We start from the raw sequence: 26,457 nt of genomic DNA on the forward strand, positions 1-26,457 counted from the left end.
GGAGGTCCGCGCTTCTGCCGCTCTGGTTGGCGCGGGGCCGGAAGGCCGACCCCGAGCGACCTCACCATCGCGCCTTTAAAGCCACCTCACTACCCCCGCCCCCAACCCGGAGTCACCCGGGGACGCGGGGTCCAGGGACCCCGGTGCCCAGCCCGCGCGGGGCGCTGTGCCTGCAGCCTCCCAGCCCTCCCGGCATGCACCGCCCCGCGCCCCTCCAGGCCCCTCCCCGCCGATCGCGCGCCCGGGCCGAGCGCGAGGTGCCCCCGCCCCTGCCGCCGCCACGAGTCGCCGGGGCGGACCGAGGGCGGGGGAGCAGCGACGGGGGCCGCGGGCGCTGCCGAGAGGAGGCCGGGCTTGGGCTTGCGCCTCCGCCAGACCCCACCCCACCCTGCCGACCCCACCCCCTGCGCCTTCCTCCCGGGGGCGCGCGCGCGGGCACGCGCTCGGAAGTCGGGGGTCGGCGCCGAGTGCGGACAGCGTCCCGGGCGGGTGAGGGCGGCGCGGAGGCGGCGTGCGGGGCAGTGGTCAGCGAGCCGCACGGTCCTCGCCAGCAGCGCGCCCACCCGCGCCGGTCTCCAGCCCGAGCCGCCGCCACCGCCCGCCCCGCGAGCCCGGCCCCTGGGCCCGGGAGCTCAGCCCGCAGAGCGGCCTCCGGGGGACGCTGCCGGGAGAGGAACGCGCCATGGCCGGTGCCGTGGCCCAGCGCGCGGGCGGCGGGATGAGGGGCGGCGAGCGGGCCGCGCGGGCGCTGCGGCCCCGGGGGCGCCTCTGGCCAGTGCTGGCCGTGCTGGCCGCGGCGGCCGGCTGCGTCCGGGCGGCCATGGACGAGTGCACGGACGAGGGCGGGCGACCGCAGCGCTGCATGCCCGAGTTCGTCAACGCCGCCTTCAACGTGACCGTGGTGGCCACCAACACGTGCGGGACTCCGCCCGAGGAGTACTGCGTGCAGACCGGGGTGACCGGAGTCACCAAGTCCTGTCACCTGTGCGACGCCGGGCAGCCCCACCTGCAGCACGGGGCCGCCTTCCTGACCGACTACAACAACCAGGCCGACACCACCTGGTGGCAGAGCCAGACCATGCTGGCCGGGGTGCAGTACCCCAACTCCATCAACCTCACGCTGCACCTGGGTAAGCGGTGACAGCCCTGCCCCCTGCTCCTGCTCGCCCACAGCACGGCGCCCGGGCCGGCTCTCCCCCCCCCCCCCCCCCCACTTGGCCCAACCTCTGGGGCCCACACAGCCGCGCGCGGGCGGCTTTGCTCCCCAGCCCGGGCCACACAGAAATTCCCTCCTCCAACTTCACTTACCATCCCGCGAGGGCCAAGATGCTTCCCGCCAGCATCTCTCTGATTGCTTTTCTATTTTTTTTATTTTTATTTTTCCTAACTCGGCCGGATTCTCGCTCCCTTGATTAGTCACTATTCCTGCTGTTTTTTTGTCCCTCTTCTTTGAAACATGGAGCAGAAGCTCCCACCCATGCGTTCCTCTCTCCTAGCGGGGCCATCGCAAGGCATTCTTGGATCCGAGGCAGGAGGGTCCACCTTAAGCACTGTTACCTCGTTGCCATGTCTCCAGGGTTGAGGGTGATTGCTCTTTGCTCTGTTGAGTAAGCGAGAGAGGAAGGGGTCCAAGATTCGGGAATGTGAGGAGACCAAATGCCTTTACGACCCATAAAGCTCTCTGTAATTAGAGTAGAAACTCACTTTCAAAGTTACTGTTCCTTACAGTTCTTCAGCCTTAAAGTCACAAAGCGATTTCTCTGCTAATCCTAGTCCAGAGGAAACAAAAGGTGTCTGCACTCCCTGTAATTGCTTGGGCCCAGTTTTGTCCCTGGGTAAAAAGGCTCTTCCTGGCTGTCTTCCTTTTTGCTTTGGTCCCAAGCAAGTGTAGAAACATGTATAAGTGAGCTTTTAGAAATCAGGAAAGGGATGTATAGAAAACTTCACTGGGTGGGGAGCGAAGGGGGGGGGGGGTATGCATTCGGATGGGCATGTTTATCCTCAAGGATCCAACATCATGTTTCAGCTAGATAAGTGTTTCTTCATCACTGCAATATATAAACAAGGGAAATGATTTACGTTGTTGAACAGAGTAACAAACAACACGCTGTGTGAGAAACCAGCATTCCAGCATTTGATTTGTGGAAGCTTTAATCCCCATTGCCACTGGAAGTCTCGATTTCACCGGGAGCTGGTAGTAATGAACTTCCAGAGAGGGCAGAGTAACAAGCCATTCTTCTGTCAGCGCAGGCTTATTCTATAAAGTGAATGACATTAATTTGGGGGGCCTTTGGGAGGAATGTTTCGTAGGCAAATGGTTCTTTTGGTAGTGGTTTGGTATTTTTCTTTCCACTGCTCTCTGGTACACTGAACTTTATACAAGTGTCCAGATGCCAGAGAAGGAATATGACTTACAAAAAATGGAACTTTGAAAAGTGGAATGAAATTACTGTGTATGGAGTGTTAGAAAAGCAGTATTTAGCACCTTTGCTGTGGCAAGTACCATTTTATTTGTAGTCAAGGCATTAGGAAGAGGAAACTTCTGGAAAGTAAGTTCAAAAAGTGAAATTCTGAGACACCTCTTTTTCAGGAAGAAGTAAACTCTGCTGAGCTCAGTTTTTCAGAGATACTGGGAACGTGTAGAATTAGCAGTTTTGTGGATGGAGCCAGGTGCAAGACACCTAGGGTCTCAGACTTAGTGGGGCTGCTCTTGAGCTATTTCCTCCTAAGTGTTACATTTTTAAACTTGGCCAAGATCACTTTTGAAATGTATATCCAGCTATTTTTGTTTAAATTGTGACTTGTTAAAATTTCTGTGTTGAATTTTGAATGGCCCACGAAGTCTTATATGATCTATTTTCAAATACTGAATATTTCAAAGCAAAGGCATTGCCTTAGGCACTGCCTTGATGTCTCAAAGTGCCTGAGAGTCTCCGCTGAAAATTTCTGAACAAGAATCTTCTTATTGAGGTAAAGGTGGGGCTGTCAGTCTTCGCCTCTGAGTTTTCTGCTGTGGGTACCATGTAGCAAAAGGTTATTTGAGGTGATCATAGAGGTGGCTAGATTACTCAGTGATTACTTCTCTGTTACAACCACCATGTGGTGGGTAAGACAGTATCAGTCAAGCTAGGTTGCTACTGCTGGGAGGTACATGTATTAACTGTGGGTCTTGGTGATTAAAAGGTCAAAAAGAGATTTTAGAGTTCACCTACTTAGGACTCTAACGTGACTTTTTGCCCAAAAAATATATGTTTGGACTTGTTTCTTGCTGTAAGATTTTTTTCAGGGTTTTTAAATAATATTCTTGGTAAATGCAGTTCATAAACTATAGGTTTAGAAATTCTAAGTATAAAAAAAAGTTAAAGTAGTTTTCAGATGACCCTGTGATAAACTGTAAAAACATTTACTTTAAACTTTTCAGGTAGACAATTTCTAAAAACTTGACTGGAACTGATTGTTCTTGGGTCAGAAATGATGTCCTGGAGGAAATTGTGTATGGTGGGAAGGGGAGGGAGATTAGTGTGTCTCAATCAATATCTCTCCCCTTCTCATTCACCTTCTATCCCTCTTCCCCTCCCCCTTTTAAATGACAAGGATATATGTATACATGCTTGTTATGATCTATAATTTATGGCAAATAGGCAAGGCTTGATGATGTCCAGCATATTCACTCCCTCACCCCAGTTACTCCATGGGTTCTAGCTAACTAATTATTCCCACGAATTCAAGTACCATGACTGCCTGTGCATCTATTAAATCTCCCCTCCAGTTCAGATTTCACATACCCTCAAACAAGTGATGCATATTGTGCCTTGCCCTTCCGGAGCATGTGAAACGCCAAGTGAGCGGTGTGAAAGAACGGGTTCTGGCGGCCACTTTTCTAGGCTTCCTTTTAATGTTCAACTTTGAACACAGTACACTTTAAAATAAGCAAAGTCAGATGGCACTTAAGTAGTCGCAAGAAGCATACGTGTTTTGGCACCGATCGTAAGTCATTTTTTATTGTAAAAATAACACATGCCACGGTGAATTAAAACAGTAAGTATAATGACTAGCGAGGCTCTGCATCTCCGGTTGCTAAGTTGCTTTAGAGACCACCGTGCACGGTTTCTTATGTAACCTTCTGGAAACTTTTCATGCACACACACGTGTATATAAAATTACATGATCATTTTAACTGCTACCTTTTTTTTTGGGGGGAGGGGGGATGAGGCACATTTTAACAGATGGCAAGTACAAATTAGATCATTGTACTATTATCATCACTTGTACAAAAGCCAGGAAAACCAGCACTGGTTCTGAAAGTAGCCACGTCTTCAGTAGCATATCCAGGAATCCAGGGTGCAGGGTGCAGTGTGTCTTCTGATAAAATGAGTTAAAGTTGCTGTGGGAACCAGGCACCCTTTTCTGAAAAGAAGTCTTATTTTGCCTTCAACTTCTGGATCTTCAAACGTCTGTGTGGATTACTCGATTGCTGATTGTGTGGCTCTTGTGTTTTATAATAAATCATAATAGGTTTCATTAGTATCAGTGGGGTAGCTGATAGTAAGATTGTGGCTGAGGATTTGCTTTTTATTAAGCTGCCCTTTTCATTAACTTGATAGTCATTGTGGATGGAAACTCAGTAGACTGGGTCTTCATCTTGGGGGAAGGTAGCTTTCTCTCTTCCTAAAAACAATTAGATTAAGGGAGTGCTTATAAAACCAACTCAATCAAAGTTTATGAACTCCTAAAATTTACACCAAGACCAGATTCATTTCCAAGCTCCTCATCAACTTTAGGAACAAATTGTGATTAAAGGATGCATTTTTATCTCTATCTAAATATCCTTTCTGTGTATCTAAATCAGAATAATTGATCTCTAAGGATATTACATTTTATTCTGTTTGGTCCTCTGAGTATACACTGAGTGGCCAGATTATTATGATCTTTGAACGCATAATAATCTGGCCACTGTGTGTGTGTGTGTGTGTGTGTGTGTGTGTGTGTGTGTGTGTGTGTATTAGAGGCCTGGTGCATGAATTCATGTATGGGTGGGGTCCAGCCAGCCTGGCCAGGGGGAGGGGACATGGGCGGTTGGCTGGCCTGCCTGCTGGTCGAACTCCTGGTTAAGGGGACAATTTGCATATTAGCCTTTTATTACATAGGATATACACTGAGTGGCCAGATTATTATGCGTTCAGAGATCATCATAATCTGGCCACTCAGTGTATATTTGGCATGAAACAAACAGCGTTTTCTCCCCAGGAAAATCTGCCCGGTAGGCTCTGACTGACTCAGTCAGGGAATGGTGTGCTCCGGTGACTTCACTGTGGTATTTGCGTACCCCGGGGGGACACTATTTTAGATTGTCTCACAAAGGCCTGATTTACACTTTGCAGGTTTCAACTTGAGAAGTGAAGGCGCTCTTCTTTAATGGCCAGGGGTTGTTGAACACAGTTTTATAAAGCCCTTGTTTTCCGGTTCTGCAGTTCACTGCTTTTTCTGTAAATATCTTGTCCGTGTTTCTAAAGTATTCAGAAAAGCCTCGCACACATTAGGAGAGAAGTTGGAACTAGAGGCCACCCCAACCCCTCCCAGGAATTTTGTCATTGGCCACATCTGTGGGAAGGCTAAGGCTTGCCTATTTCAATTCTAAATCCTTTTAGGAAGTTGGATATGCCTTTTGCTATGCACTCCTTCCCGCTGTGCATACATTCTCAGGTTACTGCCAAAGAGTCTGCAAGCATTTTAAAAATACCCACTCAGTACATGGCACAGTAGCCCATAGGAAGGTATAGGAGATTGGGTCTCGCCTTCCGAAGTTTATACTCTGTTAGATGGAGTTTTCCTGCTCACTGTAATGCCGTTTCAATAATAAACCGGGAGTGCCTTTATACTATTTCACAGTTTGTAAAGCCTCCAGGATATCACAGATTTGGTTTTTCACAGCTCGGAGCAGGTAAAGGTGAGGATCCTGAGGTGGTGATTTGCCAGCATTCACCAGTAGAGGTAGATTTTGACTCCTTAGTCTAAAGCACTCGCTCCTGGGACTCAGCTTCTTTAACAGATCTCTCAAAAAAACTCGTTTATTCCAGAGCAACTTTAAAATACAAGGTCATGTACACACTGACTCAGAGATACCAGACTCCCTTGGTTTCCCTCCTAGTCCCTCTCGGTTCCTTTTTACTTGTTTCTGGAAGCCTTATTTTTATTTTACTTTTTTTAAGTGCTGCTCACTCTCCCTGAATGAACTCTTAATCCCAAGGCTTCATCTCCAGGCTGGCCAGCTCTTTCTCCGGGCCTAAAGACCTGTTGGACATGGTCAATTTGGCATGTCCAGAGCCCATGTCCAAAACTAAAATTCATCCCCATCATCATCTTACCCCACTCAAAAGCCGTATCTTCATGCACAGATGAATGTTTAACCCCGGGGCCCTCGAATCCAATCCTTTGCCAAGTCTCCCATGAAAGATAACCACGCTGGACAGGCTCTCCTCAGCAAAGATTACCGTGTTTGGCGAGCAGATAGGATTCCCTGCTGGGCGGTGGGTCAGCCTGGCCAGCTGTAACTCCACCCCCTCTTTCCCACCCATCTTTCCCCGCCATCTGCCTAAGACTCCACTCTTACCTCCTCTATCTGCCACTGCGGCTCTGGAATCCTTATCTCTGCCTCTGCCTGACTGTAGCTCCCATGGAATTTCACCTGGGTCACTGCAAAGCTTCCTCGCTAACTGGTGGTCTTTGTGCCTCCGGTTTGGCTCCTGGCATTTGGACAGCCTCACGCTGGACTGAGCGATGGTTCTAAAATGCAAATCTGAGGATAACATTTCCCAGCTGAACATGGTGCAGTGGTTCCTTAAGACTTGAGGATAATGTGCAGACTCCTTGGGGTGGGGGTACAAGATACTTTAGAATCTAGACCTTCTTCATCGCTGGTCTTCAGTTTTGTCATTTTCATGCTCAGAGGGCTGGTTCTTTGCTTTGGAACCCTTCTTCCTGGTTGCTGCCACCTCCGGGTATCCTTCCCCCATTTCTCTCTCTCCCTTTTCCATTCTCACTCTCTGGCCTGGATTAGGGGTTCCACTCTGTGTCTCTCTGTCTGTTTCCACTTCTAGACCACGAGGTCTTTGAAGGCAGCATCAAAGACTTCGTCGTCTTCTCAGTTCAGTGCAACCAAACTAACATTAATTAATTGCTTGTTAAAAAAATAAGGGATTAATCTGCCCCTTATCCTAAAGATGATCAGTTCCCAAGGGCAACCTTTCAAGTGCCTGTGTGCTGGTTCTGTTACCTTGCCTAACTTGCTTGCTCTAAGATTTGTAAGAGGGACCTGCTGGGATTTGCAAGCATCTTCTTTCCTGTGAAATGATAAAGTTAGATGTTTGCTCATTTGGGCTTACATTGACAGCTTGCTAAAAGGGGCCTACCAGAAAACTCATTTATAGAAATGTCCCTGAGGTTTTGGAGCATTGTGCCAGACTGTGGTGACACTAATTAAGTATGTCTGCTTTTCTTTCCGTGGTCTCTTCCCGGGGGCCAGCCTAAAATAACTGGGCCCAGTCAGCCTGGTGCCCTGGGCAGCTCCATATTCATGAAATAAAATAAAGCAGGCTTATCTCCTTCTTAGACAATGGCGCTCTCAGATCTCTCGTGGGAGGAGAACCTTGTGGCGAGCCTGGGGGATGAATTAGGGGATTTACAAGATTTCTTTTCAAACTTTAGGATTTATATTCCCTCGGCTTCCTTCTTTTACTCTTTGTTTCCAACTGTGTGGCCGCTTCCTGTCATAGTGAGGGCGACATCAGATTTTTGTTATATCATCTTCCTTGCATTTCTGATATTGTCTTCGGATTTTTTTTATTTTTATTCTTTGTTATTTTATCTTCTTTCTGTTTTGAACGTTTCTGGAAATATTAATCCAGAATCAGCCTCCTTCACGTTTTAAAAATTTTCTTGAAATAAAAAATACAAATGGTCTTGTATAGAGTTCGAGACTCAGTGAATTTTGTTTGATGATAAATCACCGTGGATGTGAAGCTCTCCGCTAACCATTAGTCAACAGAGCGACAAACCACGGCTCGCGAGCCACATGTGGCTCGAGAGCCGCAGTTTGCTGACCACTGGCCTAGGGCAGTAACCTGCCCGTGTTTCCAGAGATACCACAATGACCAGTCTTTTCCCCTCAGTTATAGTTCTAATTTTATGTTCTATGTCTTGACTGGGGTGGAGGTTACATAAGTGTACAAATTCAGAAGTTCACATTTAATGTTTGTGCACTTTATTGTATGCAAATTATTCCACACACAAAAAAAAAACACCCAATCATAACACAAAATAATATATAGGTGATTTCATTTGGTTTTGGTATGGTTTTGGCTTAAAATAGAAGAACACAGAATCTGAGGCTTGATCATCTAAGATATAGTTCTCTTACTGTCTTTCTACTTGCTGGCATTCATAGGTGTTGACTGATAATTGTTGAGTGAAAGGACAAATAAGTGAACCCGCTGGTTTTAGTTGCGATATCAGCCGGTTTTAATGGAGAGTGCCTTCAGAAGGGTGTTCAGGTGAGCTTCTCACCTACCTTTAAGCAGGTAATGGTTTTGGTTGATGCTTTGTGGTCTGAAGTGATAAGTTGGTAAGTTTGTGGGTTTTGCTGCTGGTAGATAATCCTCTAAGAATGTGTCTGCACGGTGGTGGTGGGTGCTTGGATCCAGTGTCTGGTTTTTATATGTAAGTTGTTTAATTTCTGTGGTGAAAACGAAATGTTCCACAAATTACGTGTAGCTAATGTGAAGGCCCCGTCTTCTTTCCTTTCTACCAGTGGCTTCTTCTCATTGAGCCAGTAAGTCTGCAGCTTGGATTGTGTGGCTTTCTTAGAGAAGTTTATGAAATGTTGTGAAGTATTTACAACTAAGTGAAAAGACCCACTCACTCAAAATGAGTTGAGCTTAATGGACTGGGATTCTGAATAGTTAGTGGACAAAGATCTTATGTAAATAAGGCAGCTGGTGAGAGAATTCTTCATTTATGCCCATTGTAATATGGGATGTGTGGGTAACAATAGATGTTGAAACGTTATATCCTCAAGTAATTTGTAATGTGTCTGAGGAGATGAGACAGAAACATTCATGTGCAGGAAATCTATGGGACAATATAAGCACAGCAAAAATAATTCAGTGGAAACTTTTTGAAGTGCGGAGGGAAAACCTGCAGAGCCCTTTGAATGAAGAGTGAGGAAAAGCTTCTTGGGTCTTGAAGAAAAGACCCAAGAGGGACATGAATGGAGGATTTTCCAGGAAGGGTGAGGTGCTTGAATGAAGGTCTAAAAGTAATCAGATAACGGTGAAGGCATTGTTTGCTTTCCTCAGAGTAGAGGAGACATGGAGGATGGGTTCTGGGGAGATGAGGATCTTGCAAACTAGGTGACAAAAGAAAGGAAATTACCTTCCATTGAGTGCCCCCTGGTTACCTCTTTGAATCCTTTAAAAACGATCTTGAGACTCTCTCTTACTATATCCACTATGAATAATAATACGAACTAACTTGTGACTTCTCTGAGGTTGGACAGGCTGAGTTTAGGTTGGAATCCAGGCCTGTTGTGGATGGACTCTACGTTAGAACAGACCTGATATGTGAGAGAGAACTGTAGGAAGACCTTGAATTGGGGAGTGAAAAGAACTTAAAACCTAGGAGCTGAGCCTGGTGTCTCTGTAGACCTCTGCTTGGGGAGCTCTGGTTTTGGGTTGCTTCTTTCAAAACGGGCTTTGCAATTTTTTTTCTTGGCAATGGAAGAATTTTAAATTTGGGGCACTTACACTATTTTAAAGTATTTAATTGTTAATGCCTCTAGGACTTCGTAAGGAATTTATTGAATTTCAGAATGAGATCCTGGGTTTTGTCAGCATCTCCTGACAGGGAAAGTGTACCTCATTGCCCATTTCCTGAAGGGTGGTCGGGGGAATGCCAGCTTATCTCCTTTTTGCCTTATCCATGACACCCCTTCTGGTGGTTGAGAATTGCTGAATTTAGTCCGGTTGCTTATGTTATCTGACATCCTTGAAGATAAAGCAGCCAGGCCCTCTTCAGGTTCTACTTCATTTCCCCTCTGCTCCACGTAAATTCTAACTCCTACATGGCTGCTTTTTTGTTGTTCAGGTTTGCTAACTGAATAGGGCTAACCACCTTTTATTGATTGATTGATCCGTAACAACGGTGGTCCTAGATTTCTTTGTCTCTGTCGTCAGAGTGACTCCCTTCACCTTCTTTTCTGTATAAGTTACTTTGTAAATCTCTAACTCTGTCTATCGGATCTACCTTATCTGTTTCTATCTGTTATTTAATCTGTACCTTCTTAGTCTCCCCAGAGCATCACTGAGTGAAGGTTCAATCAGGGGACTATAGATATCCTAAAAAAAAAGTGTTTTGTTTTGCTTTGTTTTATTTGCTTTATCTCTAAAGAACAGGGTCATAGTTTCCACTTAGATTTTGTATTTTGGGCTGCTCCCCTACTACAGACTATCTCCACTTCTAGAACTCAAGATTCTTAGGATGGGCTGTTCTTTACAAGTATCAGTTGACTGACTAAATTTTAAGTTCTGCTTTCTCCATAGTCCTACTTAGTACACATGGTATTCCTGTGATGTTATCACACCATCACATCCTAGTGACTGATGATTTTTATTTTTATTTTGTTATTATTTTAAATATCTTTATTGATTTTAGAGAGGAAGGGAGAGGGAAAGAGAGATAGAAACATCAATGATGAGAGAGAATCATTGATTGTCTGCCTCCTGCATGCCCCCTACTTGGGATCAAGCCCGCAACCCAGGCATGTGCCCTTGACCAGAATCGAACCTGGGACCCCTCAGTCCGTAGGCTGATGCTTTATCCACTGAGCCAAACCAGGTAGGGCTGTGACTGATGATTTTTAAATGTGCATGCTCAGTGTCTTTTCTGATGGGGAGGTTGGGTGGGATGATACCCATTGTTACATTTGAGGAATGAGTGTTGGCCTTAAAATTGCCCCAGTTGGTAAAATATAGAGAATAAGTATTTTCTCAGGGATTTCCTATCAACTCTGTTCAAAGAGAATATAAAGATCTGAACTATAGACCCTTGAACAACATGGGTTTGAACCGTGTGGGTCCACTTATACCTGGATTTTTTTTCAATAAATATATGGTTGGCCCTGTGTATCTGCAGTTTTACATCCTTGGATTCATCCAACCTGGGATCTAAAACAGTATTTTTGATCTATGATTGCAAATCCAGGGATGGGAATCCCCAGATGCTGAGGGCCAACTGTGTGCATTGTTCTAGGCCATGTTATAGAAGGGACTTGAGCACACAAGTATTTTGGTATCTGCAGGGGGGATCCTGGAACCAATCCCCCCAGATACTGAGGGATGGCTATAGCTAAGTTTTGGGGAAGTCACACGTTTTTGAAAAGGGGGTAGTGACAGCTTGATGATAATGCGTTGACTAGGTTCTCTTGAGCTTTCTGTTCACTGGCAGGGACTGGGAAGTTAGGGTCTAGTTGCCTTGGTTTATACTTTTCTGTACAGCCGAGCCTGGTGCTGCTGTTCCTCCCACAGTGGTTTCTGCTCGTCCTGGACCCTATTCCTATAGGACTAATGACTCCTGTTGTTTTGGTGTCACTATGTTTTTAGATTATTATTATTTTCATACCAGATCATGATCTGGTAGAGATGAGCATCCTGGAATTTTCATTGAAATTGTGTGTTCTTTTTGGAACTGGGAAGAAACAGGGGCTAAGGGTAAAGATTATGGGGAGGAGGGAGTTGGAGACCAAAAGAGCAATTGTCTAATGGCTTTGGCCATGTGATCGCCTCTTCATGGGAAAAGGGTCATGTTCTATGGGGTTGAGTGTCCAGGATTAACTTTTAGAGCAGCCCTGTATGTAGTTTTGGAATTTACAGTATTTTAGATAAGTTCATGGAATAGAAAATCTATTGAAGACTAAATTTTTAGAACTCTACTACAAATGATGCAAGTTTGTGGGAACATCTGTAATGCAGCTGTAATAAAATTTGTTTACTTGATCGGGATTGCTTTAGAGGCTCACACTGGTTCCTTTACTGCTATTTTCTGCATTTTTGCTGCATGCCAAGAAATAAATTAACACCAACTCCTGGTGGAATTAGGGGTCATTCAGTTTTGTGGCTATTCTAAGATTTTGGTTCTAAACTTATGTCCATTTGAAAGTTCTTCTGTCCTGGCACAGGGCATGGATGGTGAAACCAGGATACCAAAAGATGGACTGATTCTGAAATTAACATATTTTCCAGATGTTTGGAGAATGGAGGCTTGTTTTCTGTGCTGCTTTCTGTGCGTCCTTGTGTGTGTCTCTGTGTTTTTATAGGACAGCCCCTTGGGGAAGGGAGGATCTGCTTTTTGGATTGGGAAATAAAATAGGTGTTAAATTTTTGTGTGAAAACTTTTGAGTTTGTATTGCCATTTCTGTGATAGATTGAAGAGGCAACTTTGTTCCGAGGAAGGAGCTGTTGGGAAGGGTGGTGTTGGGGCGAAACTGTGAAGCAGTAACTAAAAGCAGACTCGTTCACATCTCTAGTGACTTTCAATTATGAAACGGGCCCCTGACGCTCTGACTCAGCAGCCTTTTTACCATGCCTGACTAAATAGACCTTGTTTTTGAAACTCACAGCAGTGCCTAGCTCCCTGCTGTCTTTTGTTCATCCTGCTAACACACAGCTGTTTTGTTCATACATCATTTTGTGTTCAGCTGCCCGGTTACTTCCTATGGTGAATAATGGACCCATGGGAATTTGAACACCCAAGTGTGTGCTTATTCAAACAGGAAGTCTCAAGGAAGCGCAGTATCCTCGTCAGAGGAACAAAAGGTGGAACGGGAAAGGCCATGGTTGATTCTAAGCCTAAACCATCTGCAGGGAAACAGCTGACAGTTCCTGAGATACAGACACTCTGCAGCTTCAAGGTGGGATCCTTTCTTCAGAACTTGATTCATTTTTTTAAAAAATGTTTGGAGTCTCCCACCCTAATCCATGAAATAGAAATAGGAGGTGAACAAAGTCACGTGACAGCTCTACCCGTGGGGAAGCGTGTGGATCTTAGGAAAGAAGGTGCAACAACTTGCTTTTACCGAAGGTGACAAACGCTGTCCCCAGGTATAAGCCCAGAGGTGGGACTTCACAGGGACTTGGAGAGCGGACAGGGTGGATGGACAGAGGAAATTCTGCGCAGCCTTTGGTGGCTGAGCTGGAGGACTGTGAGATAAAGGAGAGAGAAGGTTCTACACAGGAAGCATGCGTTCTAGCAGAGCCAGGGCGGTGAGGACCGTGTTGCCTCCGAACATCCTGCTCACGCGTGCACCAGGGGATGGAAAAACCACGCTAGGCAGAGAACTTGCATCAAGATTGGGACTGAAACACATTAATGTGGGTGATTTTGCTCGAGGAGAGCAGTTACATGATGGTTATGGTGAAAATATGAGTGTCCCACTTTAAATGAATTGAGAGAGGTAGGAAAACAGAGTGAAGGTGGAGTTATTATTGATGACCACAGCTGGGATTTCTTCGCTGAACGCTTGTTTCATACAGTTTTTGTGCTGAAAACTGGTCATAGTGTCTTGTACCAAAGACTGGAAACAAGGGGTTATAATGAGAAGAAACTAAAAGATAATGTCCAGTGTGAAATTTTTCAAATTCTTTATGAAGAAGCATTAGCATTAGCATCCTACAAGGAAGAAATAGCGCAACAGCTGCCCAGCAATAAACCAGGAGAGTTAGAGGATAATATCAATCAGATATTGAAGTGGATTGAGAATGGATCAAGGATCATAGCTCTTGACTTACAAGACTGGCCACTTTATAATCACTCTTAGTATTTCCCTGCCCACATCATATAAATTGTCCAATTATTAGTAAACCCCATTTATTAAAATTGTGCTCCAGAACTGGTAGGTGGATAGTATAAAGGTTTATGTTTGTTTTTGTTTGTGTTTTTTTTTCCCATGAGAAAGCTGAACAACCTTAAGTGTAATGAATATAATGTTATTAAAGATTGGGACTAAAAACAGTCATCATTTCATGCTTCAATTGCTAAAGAATAAATAAATCTGACCAAATGTGTGGATGGATATCTTTTAAGTTTATCATAGAAGAAAATGAACATGATCTCTTAAAATAAAATTAAAGTCTAAAGATAAAGTAAAAAATGTGTTTACCACCATATACACTCTAGGACAAAACATAAAGCGCCAAAGAGAAGGATAAAAACTGTGGGACTGCAAAGGAGATCTGATTAGAGCTGATCAAGATAAGTGACTTCATGGAAAATGTTTAGATTCCTACCAACTTTGAGATTCTTTGATTATATGATAGAGGACTTGTTAGGACGAGTCAAATCCTGATTTTAGATTTAAAAATGAAAATGAAGTCTCTAAAAGAAGGGGAAGCAAACAATTTATATTAAGCAAGTAGGGCAGCGATGTTTAACCTTTTTCATCTCGTGGCACATACAAAGTAATTACTAAAATTCTGCAGCACACCAAAAAATACATATTTTTTTGCCATTCTGACCAAAAAAAAAAAAAAAAAAAGGTATAATTTTGATTCATTCATGCCAGATGGCTATTGTTGGCTGTTGTCATTTGTTATTTGACAATCTAAGAGAAAAGAGGTCAGTGTCCCCTGACTAAACAGGTATTTATTGCATGTTTTAAAAATTCTTGCAGCTCACTGGTTGAAAATCGCTGAAGTAGGGTGATGCAAATGCTAAAGAAAAAAAATCATTTTGGGGCTTAATTAACGGGAGCAATAGTATTCAAGTCAAAGGAGTATTGGCTGTGTTCATTGTATGATTGGAACTCTGCCCCCAATTCCAGTTATAGTAAACATGTCTACACAGCATGGGTGCTGCATCTTTTCTTGATTCCCCTTTTTTCCTCCTTTTGCTTGTTTATTTGGTTATGTCAAACTCGTGGCAAATTTCAACTCCGTGAAGATTTTATCTTAATATTTTAATTGATTTTTAGAGATAGAAGAAGGGAAAGGGAGAGAGAGAGAGAAACTTTGATGTGAGAAAGAAACATCGATTGGTTGCCTCCTACACATCCCCTATCGGGGTTTGAGCCACAACCCAGGCATGGGCTCTGACGGGAATCAAATCAGCAACCATTTGGTGCACAGGATGACGCCCAACCAACTGAGCCTCACCAGCCAGGGCTCCAGGAAGATTTTGTTAATTTCTGGTTCCTTCTGCCCCCTCCATAGCACTTGCCATTACGTTGTTGGATATTCATGTATTCATTCCTTTCTAAAAATCAGTAAAACAAACATAGTGCATGCCTATGATGAAAGAGGTGCTATCTTCTGTTGTTTTCTCTATTTCCCCATTAGACTCAGTTCATTGAGAACAAGTTGAGTTTATTGATTCATCTAACAAAACACTTACTGAGTGCCTGTGTATAAAAGGCGCCACAAAGTGCTGGAGACAGGGCAGGGAAGACCTAGAGCTGAACTTCTGGGTGAAAAGCATGCAGTTCAGAGGACCTGACCCAGGGAGGGTTTTATTGGCTTTCTTTTTTCGTTGGCTCTAAGATCCCTAGCGTAGAGCATGATACCTTTTTCTCCAGGTGCTCAGAAGTTTGCTGAATGAGTGAGTTCTTATTCTATGAGGCTATGGTCACAGAATGCAGATGCAGGAGAGAATGGCAATTTTGTTTAGATTTTCCCAAGGTGGGCTTTGCCTGTTACATAGGGTTGTCGGAACTTAAGTGGAATGGGATGGCTAGTGCATGGTGTAGCTTCCTTACCAACAGCCTTAGGTAAAGGCTAGCCACCGTAGCAGAGAGCCCCAACAATAAAGCTGTTTAAAAAACGTTTGTTTCCCTTTCACGGGGTTGGTCCCGAGGTAGGTGGGCAGCTGGGTAGATCGATCCCCACAGATGTTCCTTTCATCTTCATGCTCTGCCATCCATCCCTTGGGGTGTGGCCCCCACGTGTGTGTGTGTGGTGGAAGTTGGGTGATAGACTCTTCTGTATTCCAAATGGGAAGATAACGGTACTGCCAAGGAGTGTGTGCTTCATTCTTAAGACAGAGACCCAAAGGTGGCACATCATTGTATCATCTGCCACTGGAGGGTGCTTAGTCACCTGGCCACTTCCTGTATGCAACCATATGTCTGTTACGGTGACAGAGGGAGAACCGATTTTGGCAAGTGGCTCTGGCATGCCAACACTTCTACTCTGGTGATGTCCTTGCCAGCGCTGTGCGGGAGAGCCTACCTCTCCCAGGTTCTGGTCTTCCTGGAACACCTTCTTTTAGAGTCTCCCATTCTGTGGCTCACAGTTTTAGGAAATGGATCTAGAAAAACTAGCAACCTCTGTGGACCCTCACACCCTCGGGCTTCAGGAGAAGAGGCTCTGCCAAAATGGGCGCGTGCTCATCCTGCTCTTCTCAGCGTGCAGCCGTGGCTCCCTACCTTGGCAGAATTCATTTTATCCTGAGACCGGACCAGGCTGGCACTGAGACCTTGCCTCGGCGTTGAGAACATCACAGATCCAGGGAGGAGGAGCACCTCCCGGGCAGGATCCTGATTGAGTTGACAGTCCTGAGCATGTTTGCCTTGGACTGTGATGGATGAATCAAGTCCCCTGTGAAATCCAGATGTGTTTTAGATCGAGAATTCCAGGAGTGATAAAACAGTGCCTGTTGTTTGTGCCACTTACCGGCCACTTGAACATCCTGTCTTGTTCTGGAATCTTTTTTTAATGTGTTTACCTTTTTCTTGAATATGAGTTCGCGGAGGGCAGGAACTGTGTGTAAATTCATTAGATCAGCAGTTTAGAGCTAGGTACTTGACTTACGGAATCAGAGTAAATTTAGTAAAATGGGTGTGCACACATAACAGCCACAGCAGTAGCAGTACCCCCAGCCAAACACTTCCATATTCCTGCAGCGAAATGTATTTACACTTTAGGCTGATTAAAGGCTGCAAGGACCTCACACTAAGTTTAAGTCATGCTTTGTTATCATATGTCAGGAAAATCCTCTGCTCTTGAGCACTTTTTGAATTTTGGTACATTGCGTCACATTTCATTATATGTTATACCACTTCTATAGATGGTAATAATAGAACTACTAAAGACTATCTCAAAATTTGGCACCCAATAGGCACTAGATAATAAATTATTATCTAATGTGCATGAATAAAGCCCATTTAATAGGAACTTTTATTTGGTCAAAGGAAGAATTTTAACATTTATTTTGAGAATTTGAGTGCATGGGTTATTAAATTACGGCAAGAATATTTAGAAGTACATAAAAGAGCGTTATAGAAATGTTTAAGAGAAGTAGTAGCGGTTGAATTCTAACCAAAAATACCCATTCTAAGAAAAAGTATTTTTTTCCTTGTTTTTTGTTTGATTGTGTGTTGTTTTTTTTTGTAAAAATGCGATTTCATCTCCAATACCTGTGCATAGTTTGTTAGGAACCTGGCTGCACTAAAGCCATCTCATTTGAGATGCTTTTTGAATTGGAGTTAATTCTGATTTCTTGTTCTCAGAAGCAGGTGTCTGGGTCCTTCCTCTATTCACACTTTTGCATCTCCCCATTTTCCTACCTACTTAGCACAGCTTTGTTTTTCTTTCTGTCCTATTGTTTTAAATCAGAAGTAAATCAGTGTCTCTTGGAATCTTTTAAAAAAACCACTCATGTTGAGGATGAGTGTATAGATGGTTATAAATGATTTCTTTTACCCGTTGAGTTCTCTCAGCTTGGGTTTTGCTTTCTAAAAGATTGTGGTCTCCTTGAATTACTCTTATTTTTTTCTTGGTCAAACTCATTATCTTTATTTGCTCAGGGTCCTTTGCCATCACCCTTTGCCTAAAATATGTCATGTCCTTTGGGCTTTATCATTCCAGTGTTGTTTTTTTAAGGAATTTGCCTTCTCAATACATTCTTTCAACATGCAGAAGGATGAAGACAGCAGTGGGTATTGCACCACTCATTTGGTCACTTGAGCATACTGTCTTGTTCTGGAATCTTTTTCATGTGTATTTCCTCATATGAGTTCACTGAGGACAGGAAGTATGTTTTAAACCACTAGGTCAGCAGGTTAGAGCAAGGTACTTGCCTCACGAAATGATAGGCATTTGCATATGCTTTGTCTTGATGAATCAGAAAACTCACTTCGAAACGGATAGGGAAGCATAGGGCTAAATTTAACAAATATGTGCAGGCTAATTTCCGGACATCGCCCTATTGTGGACAGTAATAATAGAAGACCTGCCTGTGTGTTCCGATGCATTTTCTTTTTCAGAACAGGAAAGTGGCTGAAACCAACTATAAACTTGTTCTTTTTAAGAAGCCTCCTCTTCCTTTCCAGCATCCACGATGCCAAGTTCAGTACCTTTCTTTTTTTAGGATGGCAGAGTTTCTCAGACTGAGACTTGAAGAATTTCTGTCTCACTAAGTATAAAGTCCTGCAAAGTAGGTGTTTAAATTTCTTCTTTGTGTCATTTGAAGGTTATTACAATGTCACACTTCCCTTATAAATTCTCAATACTGATTGCCAGCAAACCCAGAGGTTATTTCTTGGTGAGGAAATCTGTTGTCACTTAGGCTAGTGGTTCCCAAGGGCTCACCAGTAACAAACGAATCACCTCTGGAGTTTTTTGAAATAAGTTATGTGGATTACTGTGAAGTGCTGTTCAGTATTTACAGGTAAATACAAGATAAAAGAGATAATTATATTGTTTGTGCAACCGATTGTTTCAGTGCACAGAGACCGGAGTAGAAGTGAAAACTTCTTTACGAAGTAAATGAGTAGAGGAGTACTTCTTCTAACCCTAGGTACCCACTACCCTAGATTTTGTGTTTCATTCCCTTGCTTTCAAAAAGAGACAGTTTTATCATCCCTAGACAATGGCTTGCTTGTTTTTTGAGTTTATAAAGATGGTTTACTATGTGCAGTCATCTACTGCAACTTGCTTTTGTCACTCAGTACATTTCTAAAGTGTAATAATTGTAATTAATTCATTTGCACCCTTCTGTAGGATTTCTACTAAGCGATTATACTACAGTAACGTATTGGTCATCCTGTTGATAGACTTCATGTTGTTGTTGTTAGTATGGATAATGTTCTGTGCGTATTCTTACACATGTCTCCTGATGCTCATGTGTGAGAGTCTCTCTCACTGGGTTGCTAGGTCATAATAAGTATTTTCAGTTGTATGAGATCATGCAACTAGTTTTCCACAGTGGATATGCCAGTTGAGTGCTCACCAGCAGGGTTAATATAAGGCTGTTGACCCAAATTTAGTATTGTTAGAATTCTTAAGTTTTGCCCATTTGATGGTCTAAAATGATATTTCAGTGGCTTAATTTATAAGGTTGAGTATCTTTTCATGTGTTTATTGGTCTTCCATATTTCATTTTCTGTAAAATGTCTCTTCATGTTTTTTGCCCTTTTTTCCTTAGAATTTTTAGAATTCTTTATATATTCTGGGTACTGATCCTCTATCTGTTACATAGGGTCTGTTTTTTCTACCAGTGTGTGTGATTTGTCCTTTTTATATTTCTTATGATATCTTTTGGGCAGAATCTCTTAATTTTAATATGATCAAGTGTATCAGTATTTTCTCTGGTAGTTAGCCTTTTTATGTCTTCATATATTTTCTTTTAAGGATCTTCTAAAGTTTTAGAATCTGCCTTTTACATTTAAGTTCTTAATCCATCTGACATTGATTTATGTGTTGTCCTTAACTCCTTGGGCAAACCCCTTTCAAACTTAGTCTTCTAATTTAGTTATATCCCAGCTGTCTTTGGGCCTTTGCTCTTCCACATAAATTTTAGAATCAGTTCATCAAGTTCTTCTATAACCTCTCTTTAGATCTTGATTGAAATTACGTGAACTTTATACATCCATTTGGGTTGAATGGATATCTTGACAATATGGAGTCTCTCTATCCATGAACATAGTATAATTTTAGCCCTTCTTTAATGAATTCCAGTAATGGTTTCTAATTCTCTCTACACAAGCATTGGCCTTTTTCTGTTAGATTTAATCCTGGATACATTTTATCTTTTATAATTTTTTTCTAAAATTAACATTTTCTACATCTTGGTTGCTGGCATATAGGAATGTAACTGGTTTTTGTATGTTGATCTTATAACCACTTGCTTAATTCTCTGATTAATTCTGATTATTTGTCTTTAGAGTCTCTTGGGTTTTATATGAAGACAATCACTGTAAATAATGACACTTTTGTTTCTTCTTACCAATCCTTAACTGTTTTATTTATTTTTCTCTTTTCTTTGTCAGTTAGAACAATATACAAAGTTTCTGTTTAAACATTCCCCTTAAGTACTGGGATTCCCAAAGCTTTGCTAATTTGAAAGATGAGAAATGTTTTTATTTTAGGTTGCATTTCTTTTGTAATTGTTGAGGCTATTTTTTATTCTGTGGCATAATATTTATTTCTGTAAGCTACCTCACTTCCTTTTTTTGTAAAGAGATGTGGTATTAATACAATTTTTTTTCCAGCTTAGTTTCTGACTTTTTTTCTTTTTCTTTTTTCTATTAAACCACTGTAAGGAATGTTTTGGGCACAGATTTTAGTGGATTAAAATAGCTCTAAAATATTAAACTTAGTAATACACAGGTACTACTCACTTCTTTGGTAAAATTAGTTACCAAATTAGTTGCTGTCCATACTGTTTGACCTGATAAGTGGTAATTTGAATAATGAAAAGTTTGCTATTTATAAAATTCAGTGAAGACTTGATTAATACATTTGTGTCCCTAAAACACGAAGCAAACTGTCTCAGTGGCAACTCCAGGAGGCACTGATGGAGGGACCTGGGCTTTATTTAGTTTTCATAACTGAATCACTCTTGATTGCAGAGTTTGATAAATTTCTCAAGCTCCTGAGATGTTTTAGGACAGTCTTCTTGGTTTTCCTATCATGAATGTGGGCCATAGACTTTAAGCTCTTTCCTCCTCTTCTCTTTAAAATTTAATACACTTTGAAACCTTATTTATATCTGAGAAATGGATTGAACTTAAAGGTCTTGGAACAAAGAATGGCGAATCTGTGTGACTTGGTAGAAAGATTGTCTGTACAACGTAAAATGTGATAAATGTCAAGTCTTTTGAGTTCTTGGGATAGATAAGCCCCATGTATCATTCATCTGTAAACCCCACAGAAATGGTTCTCAAAGGAGTTATGGTGTTGTCGCTTTAGGGCCATATAGTGGACAGGTGGCAGGGAGGGCCTGAGAGGGGAGAGGAGAGGAGGCAGTCCCACACAACAAAGAATTGCCTGAATCCTGCCCATCTGTGGGATTTCCCGGGGAACATTTGTGCTATTAAAAAACGCAGTTATAAAGATCTGAGCCTAGAATATAACTGTGTCTTCATACATAAACACAGAGGTTTTATAACATAATTTTATTGTGCATAATTTCTCATGAATACAAGTACCATGTAAGTAAATATTTTTTGAGCTTAACAAGAGTTTACAATCAGGAAAGTCATTTCACCGCCAACAGTGTCTCTTGTGGTGTTCAGGTTGCCCATAAACACACAAGCGGACCACAGTCTGAGGGATTCTGTGTATGTATTGCATATTCTTACTTAGCCTCTTTTCTAAAGTATCAAATGTTAAAGAAAAGTGTTGATAACATTCAGTTGAAATTTGCCTTTACAGTTTTTCCTACATATGGATAGTAACCAACATGTTATTTTCCTATGGAACAGTGAGATAATTAAATTAAGTGGAATATTTTATAAGGAAACAAGCAGATCACGTGGGCAGAGGTATATCATCCTTCCTCATGTTCTCCACTCTGATAGTCTGTAATGTGTCCTGACATGTTATACCTACTCAGTTAAAGCGATATTCCTCTCTGTCTCAAAACATATGGGTGAATCTAGTCTGTGATTACTTCTGACACCAATTTTCATTGCAGGGTTTACCTGGACCTCTGCCCCTTCATTGTCCGTGTGTCTCATACAGAATGGCATCCAATCCTGTTTTTAAAAATTCTAACTTATGTTGTAGTGAGGAGGTACAAGTGTCAGATGGGTTTGCTATGCCTCCTACTGTAGTAATCCCCAAGGTTTTATCTATTGAAATGAGCATGTTTTCTTTGAATTCTGGTTTACATTATAGTTTGGGACACACACACACACACACACCCACCCTAGTTGGAAGTCATATATGTTGTAGATTACATAACTTAAGGATTTCATTTCATTTGGGGATAGTAATGTGGAGGCATTACAAAATGTTTATTAGAAAACGGGGCAGGAGTCTGGTGGCTTGAGAATCATCCTGCAGCAGCCCACCTCATGTGCAATCTTCTGTGTCCTGCCTCCGAGTCCCGCACGCCCCAACCCAGTCTGTTGTACTTGGGAGCCAAAGCATCTTCCTAAAATATCAGGTGTTAGTTATTGACCCAAGTACTATCTTGTATTAACTTTTTGGTTTCACCGACTGGAGACATGGAAAGTAGGGGCTATATCTTAAATTTCTTTGTATCTCCAACATTAACATAGTTCTTTGCAACTGGTGTATATTCCAGAAGTGTTTGCTGATATATTTAGTCTACCCCTCCGCCCTACCCCATTATGGTAGGAAGTCGGAGGAAGTTCTCCATATTTCCTTATAACTCTCCCTATTTGTTGTGTACAACTGCTTTTTCAGTGAGTCTCAGTGGTGAGTGTCATCATAATGTTTTCCATGGTGGAGGGGCATGTACATCGCCCCTGGTTGTAGAGAAGATGTATAGGAATGGAAAGGCCTTAATACTGGTCCGATTGTAATTATAGCATTAGAATAATGTGTGGTGGAAGCATTTAAAATATTTTTACTTCAGAAAATTTTGTTTAATTGTAGTAAAAGAAGTCATGCTTTTTAACTTTATATAAAAAGGTATGTCAACACTGTATTGTTGACTTTTTAAAAAATATATGTTTTTATTGAATTCAGAGAGGAAGGGAGAAGAAGAGAGAGATAGAAACATCAATGATGAGAGAACATCATTGATTGGCTGCCTCCTGCACGCCCCCCACACTGGGGGCCCGCAACCCAGGCATGTGTCCCTGACCGGAATCAAACCCGGGACCCCTCAGTCCGCAGGCCGACACTCTTTCCACTGAACCAAACCGGCTAGGGCAATATTTTGTTGACTTTTGATAACTGTTTTCTCCAATGTGGAATTTGATTTATTGTGTGAGATTTGTTTTTGTTTCCTAGAGAGGAAATTTGTTTTTCTTGTCCCTAAACACCATACTCTTCCATTCTTACCACATTGTAAAAAAATCAATCTGGACCATCTCTCTTCTGTGTGAGCTGTATTTTTTTTTTTTTTACTCTGGATACAGCAAGAGTTGGGGCAGTACCCCTGGTAAATCATATCTGTATTGGGTAGCATTTTACATATCTTTTTGTGCATTGGTCTTCCAAACTCAATATCCTTGCCTGATTGTGCTTTGCATCCTATATGCTGGAAATACAGGTCCCAATCAAGATGGTATTATCTACTAATTGGTCTTTATCCATCAGATTTCAAAAAGTTGCTATTGATTACACTGGAGTGTAGGGTTTCATTGCCTGTTGACTCTGCCCGTGGATTTTATTACATTGTTTAATCGTTTAAGAGTAATTTTTGTCTGTATTTATATATTTACCCCATCCTTTGTTAGAAATGTAGGTTACTTCAGCTTTGTGACTACTGCCAATAGTGCTTTGATATACTTGTCTAACTTTATGTGCCTTTCTGGTTGTTTTGTTAGGTAGAATTCTTGAATGAAACACATGAGTATTTGTAAGGCCTGTAGTTGTTTTAGTCTTAAACTTTTGAGTAGCAGGCAGAGTGTATCTCTTGCTCTAAAAATTCCCCATTTCTCCTCTCCTTTTAATGTGAGGTAGTCAAATGAATTTTTCTTCACCTGATGCTTTAAATGTCCAATATTCAGAAATTAGAAAATCAGGACTGCCTAGGATGCAGCTCTGATTTTGGTTGTTATAGTGGATTAAGATGACCACCAATGCTTTGACACTTGTCCCTTTGCCTGTGGGCTGGCTTGTGACCTTGTTGACCCATATGGATAGTAGGTGAGATGACATGCCAGTTCCAGAGAAGTGAAGTTTCTATCTGGGTCTCCTAGAGCCCAAGCATCATGTAGAAGTCTGACTACCCTCCAGCCAACAGGCTTGAGAGGACGTGGATAGGCACTCTGGTGGCTATTCCCAGCTGTGTCCAGCCTTCCGTCCCATCCCCATCAGGGCACCATGTATGACCACCCAAGCTGCCAGCTGCATACTACCAAGTGACTTCAGTCAACACCGTGTGGAGTTCAAGAACCACCCAGCTGAGCCCTTCCCAAATTCCTGACTCTCAAAATCATGAGATATAAAAACAGTGGTTGTCCTAAGCCACTGGGCTTCAGAGTAGCTTGCTGTGCAGCACTGGATAAGTGGAACAGTTTTGAGCCTCTGGGGTACTGAGTATGAGAGGCTAAGCTTTTCATTCCCAAGGGGAATTAGCCTCTCTTCCTTCCTGGAATGTTGCTTAAAAAGAACCTGTGGACTCCCTCCCAGCAGAAATTGCCCTTCTCCTTGGCTTCTAATGGAGAGCAGTGGGAAAGGAGCCAGAGCTATCCCGAGGCTGTGCGTTTTTGCATGAGAACTGAAGCTTAGCTGGAGTTTCAGACCAAGTTACCATCACTGTGTCTTGTGTCTGAGAAAACAGGCTCTTTTCTGGTCGGTATCCCTGTTGTCTACTGAATGGGAGGCAGGTGCAGGGACCACCTTTAAGCTGATCCCCAGCAAAGCCTTAAATGTGGGGAGCAGTAAGAAAACAAGCTGTGTTCAGATTCTTGGTATCCACAGGTTCCTGCCACCCTTCCATCAAAAAGCTTCCCTTCCAGTGCCTGCCAAAGAAAACATGTAGCCCCTGGTTGCCACCGAAGGCACTTACTCTGTGGGCCCCACGCTGAAACCATAGCCTTTATCCCCACCTTTTCCCACACGTGTCCCCAGGATGCCTGTCCATTTTTTTTTTTTTTGTAGCTCTCATGCCTTTTCCTTGCTCTTCTCCTCCGTCAAAGGCATCCCCCTTTCCACTCCTCACCCTCTCTCTCCCAAACTCTGCCAGTTGATACTCTTCTTCATATACTTGGAGGCTCTTATCATCGTCTTTCTATTTCTTCAAGTTTCATTTCTTTATTCCTCCTGCTCATGTCTCTCCCTCTCCCTCACCTTGAGCACAGTCACTGTGGCTTTTTGAGTGTTTGTCTTATAGCCCTTACGACAGTGGTCGGCAAACCGCGGCTCGTGAGCCACATGCGGCTCGCGAGCCGCGGTTTGCCGCTCTGTTGACTAATGAGTTTGCCGACCACTGCCTTAGGAGATTATAAACAGAGAAGGTCTTGTTTATGATATAAAGTAGTGTACATTAAATTATTTGCACTAAGTGGAAACCATTTCTATATTTGTATTTTCTTCTCTTTTATTCCAAGAAACTATGTGAAAGCTCTTTAGAGGTCAGTGACCAGAAACTTAGGAATTATTGTCTTGAGAGCATGTCGGGTTCCTTATGCAAACACAGGTAAATGAGGCAAGAGGCGTGCACAGTGCTTCCTCTCTTTTTCCTAGTGTTGGCTGCAGTTCTCTGTAACTCTGCTTCCTGTCCAGGGAAGCACATTTCTGAATGTGTTTGTTTGCCTTTATGGTGTAAGAATGCTGCCAGTCAGATAGCTTTACCGTGCATTAAATGTAAAAACTTGAAAAATTTGCTTAAAAACTTGATTTCCTTGCCCATTTTTAGTAGTCAGATCAGTTTTTCCCAGGTATATTTGACTGTAGCCCATTAAGAGAAATAAGTTTTCCATTACTACCTAGTCAGTCCACCTAACTGAAACATGTTTCTTAAAACGTGTCTCGCCATTATTTCATTTATTGTACTAGGATATTTCCTATTCTATTCTATTCTAAATATATATATATATTTAAATGCTGATCTTTGACCTGACTTTTATTTTTTCATTTCAGAATAATGTATTGCTTTAAAAATACTGAGTTGGGTAATAAGTGCTTGAATGGTAAGGGTCTGATTCTGAGGCCAATCAGCTTCCCTGAGAGAATTAATGTGTTTCAAGACCACAGTGATGATGGATCTAAGCAGAACATTTTATAAAGATTTTATAAAGATCTCATGTAATTCACAACTTGCCTTGTATGAACACCTGACCTTGCCGATCCCGGAGTATTTGTTGTCCAGTGGACAAGTACCCCATCTCTCAAGCCTGATTTGAGCCGTCTTATTCCTGAGGGCTCTTCACTATGTTTCCCCCCTCCGCCCCCAGCTCATTGATCTTACCCTCCATCCTGATTCTTTGGTACCACTTGTTTAAAGGGACCTCAGAGACCTCAGAATTCATTTCACCACCACACCCATTTT

At 42.6% G+C, this 26,457-nt stretch overlaps 1 protein-coding gene and 1 pseudogene across 2 annotated transcripts in view; both read left to right on the forward strand.

Moving 5' to 3' along the window:
- The first annotated feature begins 269 nt into the window (after window positions 1-269).
- The window catches only part of LAMC1 (laminin subunit gamma 1), a 106,224-nt gene continuing 80,036 nt past the window's right edge, over window positions 270-26,457 (forward strand). Inside the window, exon 1 of the mRNA XM_079760546.1 lies at window positions 270-1,130. Within this exon, the coding sequence (XP_079616672.1) occupies window positions 683-1,130 (448 nt within the window). The 5' untranslated portion in view covers window positions 270-682. The remainder of the gene's footprint in view (window positions 1,131-26,457) is intronic.
- On the forward strand, window positions 5,124-21,228 carry LOC307092951 (adenylate kinase isoenzyme 6-like; annotated as a pseudogene). Its single transcript has one exon. The product of its transcript is annotated as an adenylate kinase isoenzyme 6-like (transcript).

This window comes from Cnephaeus nilssonii, assembly GCF_951640355.1.
Source record: "Cnephaeus nilssonii genome assembly, chromosome: 21".
NCBI classification, from domain to species: domain Eukaryota; kingdom Metazoa; phylum Chordata; class Mammalia; order Chiroptera; family Vespertilionidae; genus Cnephaeus; species Cnephaeus nilssonii.